Source organism: Mugil cephalus, chromosome 17, assembly GCF_022458985.1.
Source record: "Mugil cephalus isolate CIBA_MC_2020 chromosome 17, CIBA_Mcephalus_1.1, whole genome shotgun sequence".
Classification (NCBI taxonomy): Eukaryota; Metazoa; Chordata; class Actinopteri; order Mugiliformes; family Mugilidae; genus Mugil; species Mugil cephalus.
Window position 1 is genome coordinate 22,526,056 of NC_061786.1, and position 5,112 is coordinate 22,531,167.

Consider the following 5,112-nt stretch of genomic DNA (forward strand, 5'->3'; position numbering starts at 1 on the left):
AATATCATAATTACGCTGATTTGTTCTCAAAATGTTTTTCTGGACAGAATAATTTAACATTCAATAAAAATTCATCAGATAAAAAAAACACTTTCTTAAGATAGAAAATGTGTTATTATTTTTGAGGTTGTTGCTATGAATATTATACATTATTATTGTTCCACATATAATATTTAGTTTGTTAAAATATTTTCTAAAAAAAATTAACGCTTTACACTTAAATTTAAGTTTTTAATACGATATTTGTTCATATTCTCTTTTACGACGGTTTTACGACGGTAATGAAGGCATCACTTCACATAGCGATGTCGGCTACTGATGACGTAACAAATCCTCGACGGTCGTTGTCAATTCGTTTGTTTACGTTGAAGGAGCCAAAAAAAATGAACCGTTTTCTGGTTGTAGCTGTTAAAAGACAGACGTGTAAAGGTTGAACAAATAAATATGGAATCTCGGAGCTTTTATTAAATATATTTTAACCTCGCAGTCAGATGGATTTCTGCAGGAAACAAGTGAAAACGGACTGCGAGGAGCTGCTGAGCCGCTTCCAGAAAACAGACTCGGTCCGCTTCGAGGTTTTCTCCAAAATATGGAGAGAGATGAAGTTCTCAGAGATTTTCTAGTAAGTTTAAACTAATCCAAACTTTCTGCAATAATGTTTAAGTGTCGCTCTTTAGACTAAATCTTTTTTAACTCGTTTTCTTGACTTGGCGTGATGGAAACCATGAGTAAAGTTGTGTTTTTTTATTGACGAAATTAGACAAAATAATAATAATAATAATAATAATAATAATAATAATAATAATAAGTAAATTAAGCATTTGTTTATTCCAGAGTAAAAAGACAAAATGAAAGATTAAAAGAAACTTTGTTACCCAATTTTTCTTAAGCAGATCACATTTTACAGAACAACTTATAGACAAAAATACATAAGAATTATGTAAATAAATCCACACAAACACGCAAGAAATATTCAGGGAAACATTTGGAAGCAGCTGCAGCAAGAGAAGAAGGAAATAAATTCATTAAATGAAATGGAAGAAAAACAATAATATCATAATTTAATGAATATTACAGGAGAGTTTTTGAAATGTGTGGCATTAAATTGTCAATAAGGAACATTGATTTAGACTGAAACTAATGGTCTGTGTGTTGTGTTTATGTTTAATTGTTTAATATTATTATTATTATGGATTAATGTGTTTATTCTATAAGAAATCAGCTGTTTGTTTGTACCACTGATCATTTAAAACATTAAAATCAGAGGTTAAAACTATTTCCATATAAATATTATGATGTAAAACAGAGAAATAGTTATTGGTTCTTACCTGAATGCAATAAAATGGATTAAACTGAATTCTGAGCTGTTACAAAGACGTTGTTGTGGTAGATTTTCAAAATGAAATGTCAACACTCTCATTTATAGAAAAACTGACTTAAAATAAAATCACAGACGTTACATAATCTTCTGTCTGTTTTACTCAGTAATGTTAAAGTCAGTTTTTCCTTGTCGCAGCGGCACAACGAAGCCGGAGGAGCGGCCGTTCAGCCGTCTGGTTCTGGACGTGGCCTCCAGCTTCTTCCTGCCTCCGTTCAGCTTCCAGATCCGAGTGGGGGGACTTTACCTGCTGTACAGTCTGTACCACTGCCAGACCACCTCGCCCTCAGAGCAGGTCCGGACTGCAACACACGTACAACTCCTGGTGTTTGGAGGCTCGGTCACACTTTAAATAACCTTCGTATTCTTTCCCGGGTGCAGATCCGCCTGGCGCTGAAGGACTGGGAGGACGTGGAGAAGTTTGAGAGAGACGCTGTGGACGCTCAGCACTTCGACGTCGTCTACATCCTACGAAAACTGATGTGCTGCAAAGCTTTCCAGTTCACTGCCATGCCTTCTCTGGTGAGCGCCTGAAAGGGAACTTCTTATTTTGAACTTTGAGCTCCACAAAATCAAGATCAAACTTTACTTCCACACGTGACTTCAATTAACTGAAAATGGAAAGTGTAAAATATAAATGTAAAGTATTTAGCTTTGCAGATCTTGATGTTTGCTTCAGAAAAAATTCATGTTTTGAAATAAATCCAAGGAAATTAAAGTTGTAGTTGTCTCGTAGACTCACTCAAATTGTCTTGCAGGGTTTCTCTATATTTTTATGCATTCACTTCCGAGGTCCAAGGCCTTTTGCCTATTTTGCCTACAAGCACAATGCTACCACCGCCGTGCTTCTAAGTGGGGTTGATGTGTTTCTGGTGATAAATCCACCAAACAAATAGTTCCACTCCTTCTCCTCTCCCTCCAGCTCGCCTACAAGAAGAAGAGGAAAGTGGAGGTGGCAGCGATGCGCGAGGAGTTCATGGAGCGAGCGTCTCGTCCTCAGGAGCTGATCAACGTGGAGCTGCTGGAGGTTTGCACAGACCCTGTTCTCCTGCTCCTCGACTCCCAAAATACTAGATCATCTACAGACGTGTGCACTCACTGTACACTTCATACAGCAGATAAACTACCTCCAGGCATTCTGGATTTACAGACCAATGTACCATTTCTGAAAGAAGTAACCACCACATTATCCCGATTTACTGGCTGCAACATTTTCCCTGTCCGTATGCACACTTGGAAGACTGGACACATTCAACATAGACTCAAAACAAATACACATCGCCAACAAAACAATGCTACTCAATTGGCAGAACAAGAAAAAGATTAACACCACACAATGTCTGGATGTATTAATACAGGAGTCAGCTTTACAAACAAATCAACCTGAAGAATGCAGTAATGTATATTCAGCTATTCTGAACTCCATTCTTCTGCTGATAAACTGATGTTACATCTCACTACAACAAATACTGCGTTTGTCTTCTTGCAGGAGTTGTCCAACGTTCACGAGCTCTACGAGAAGATGAAAACCACCGTGTGTGAGACGTCGCCGGCGGCCGATCGCTCCGTCAACCTGATCCGCAAGAACCTCGTCCCTCAGCTCCGCAGCACCGTGATGAACTTCTACACGTGGCAGAAGAGAAAGGTGAAGTCTTTAATGAACTCAAACAACATTTCTACATGAACTGCAATAATTACAGCTAATTAATGGACACAAATGAACCCATGGCCTCTTCTGCGTCTCGTTCTGTTTCATCAGGAACCCATCGATGAAGCTGAAGACAGCGGCGAGGGGACGTCCTCTCGGCAGGAGGTGAGTCCGTTACTTCATCAGTGTCCTCTCAGTCAGAGTGAAGGAGCTTTTTCTCTGAGCTTTTTATTTAGGTTGTAGTGCTGACTTTGTCCAGAGAGCGGCGCTGTTGATCCGCTGTTTTGTGTCCTCAGAGCTCCCAAAGAGCCGGCCTCCTCGCCTCCATCAAGTCTAAGGCGTACGGACAAGCAGCGGAGGTTTGTGTGCTTTTATATATTTATATAGATCCACCCTACGTACAGTCCTAAACATTAGTTAATAAATAATTAAATAATAATTTTTTAATCAACATTTTACTAAATATATAGTATTTAATTTAATTTTAACTAATTAAATATTTAATTTACTTCTTTTTAAGTCACCTTGTCACCATCTTTGTTTTTCCTGGAAGAAGATGAGAAATGCTTAACTTTTTTTTAATTCTTCATTATTTTGTATTTGAGTCCGTTTCCTATTTAATGCTAAAAACAACACATTGATATATTTGTGTGCGTGTTTGTTTGTCAGATCTCGAAGTCGAGGCGTCATCGGCAGGTGGAGGTGGATTTTACCAGTAACGAGGCCGGACCCAACAACGAGCCACGTCTCTCCAGAATAATCAGACCGTCGCTCAAATCCAGAACCAATGAGAGCGTCTATATCTCAGGTAAAACCTCCAGCCTCCTGCTGCCTTCACGACCAAGCAGCACAGATAAAATATCAGCAGAGGAAAGTTTGACCTGAGTCAGGTAATGATGAGTTTTGCTTCTTCACACGTGGCTGCGTCTTCCTCAGGCGACCTGCAGAAAGAAGCAACAACGAGCACTCACATCCATCGTCTGGTCACGCTGGACTCTGACCAGGAAGGTAAACGGCACCGCTCTCTTTTACACTCTTTATTATTTGTTTATCCATTCATTAACATCCATGGTGCAATTTCTTTCTCTCCTTCCAGAAAAACCAAAAACATACAAAAGATTCAAGTGGTGATGAGAAGAAAATGCTGGAGGCTGATGCTGCTGTTTTATGGACGTTTGGTTTATGTTTTATTCCTTTTCAGATTATCATCAGACTCTATGATGGTCTGAAACTAAATGTTGTTTTTTAGATTTTTAACATGTATTATTTTATTTATGGAGCAGAACTTCAGGTTTCTGTTGAAAAATCTCTGGTAAACTTTGCCTACAACAACAAAACAAAACAAAACATGAATGTAATGTGAACTTTTTCCTCATAAAGCTGATGTACAGCTTCATTTCTGATACGTTACGACCTCCTCCTGAGCTTCGGCTTTTCTGCTCCTGTTTAAATACCTTTAAATGCCCGACCAGAGAAAAAGGCTGCACGCTTCTAATATTTTGTTGGATTACTTTGATTACATTCTTCGGGCATTGTGTTCACCCATCTCAAACAGATCGACATCTTTTCCACCACCATGAGATGTGTCTTTCCACATGGATGTTTAAGAAATGAGCCCATGTAATAATTATCCAGCTGGAGGCTCGTACCTATTTGCTTAATTAAATGCATGGGGCGACTTTTTATTTTGGCCTGGCAGTGTATTTTATCACGGTTTTATATATGTGTATGTATATATGTATATAAAAAAAAGTTTTTTTACTGCTCTTATGTTGGTCTGTCTCTTTCTTGTGTGACATTTCAGAGGTTGTTGAAAAACACAGATACCTACTTTAAATTCTCTATTTTTACTACCATAACATTCAATTACTTGAATTGTTAATATATTATTTTAACTTGCATTTACCTTAATTTTGGCAATCAATAATACAGTTTGATGATATGTCACGTCATGAATTTGATCTAGTTTAACAACAAGAAATTGGAGGAAAGTTAGATTTCACTTTAGCTGAAGTTAGCAGACAGTTAGCTTTGGCTAATACCGAAGTCTAACTTAGCAGCGCTGTTTTGGGCCTGTGAACTGTGA

The 5,112-nt window shown here is 38.2% G+C and overlaps 1 protein-coding gene across 1 annotated transcript; it reads left to right on the forward strand.

Annotated features, from left to right (window-relative positions):
• The first annotated feature begins 339 nt into the window (after positions 1-339).
• Positions 340-4,792, forward strand: snapc1b (small nuclear RNA activating complex, polypeptide 1b). Its single transcript, XM_047610796.1, has 10 exons — positions 340-622; positions 1,517-1,673; positions 1,760-1,900; positions 2,301-2,405; positions 2,868-3,023; positions 3,138-3,191; positions 3,323-3,385; positions 3,696-3,834; positions 3,963-4,034; positions 4,123-4,792. Exons 1-10 carry the CDS (start codon positions 492-494, stop codon positions 4,155-4,157), a joined length of 1,053 nt encoding a protein of 350 aa, XP_047466752.1. The 5' UTR covers positions 340-491; the 3' UTR covers positions 4,158-4,792.
• The last annotated feature ends 320 nt before the right edge of the window (positions 4,793-5,112 follow it).

Excerpts from the sequence above, each read along its gene's own strand:
- snapc1b (XM_047610796.1), top strand. The coding sequence starts at position 492 with ATGGATTTCTGCAGGAAACAAGTGAAAACGGACTGCGAGGAGCTGCTG. Across the intron at positions 623-1,516 it reads AAGTTCTCAGAGATTTTCTA|CGGCACAACGAAGCCGGAGG; the intron begins GTAAGTTTAAAC and ends TCCTTGTCGCAG. Across the intron at positions 1,674-1,759 it reads CCACCTCGCCCTCAGAGCAG|ATCCGCCTGGCGCTGAAGGA; the intron begins GTCCGGACTGCA and ends TCCCGGGTGCAG.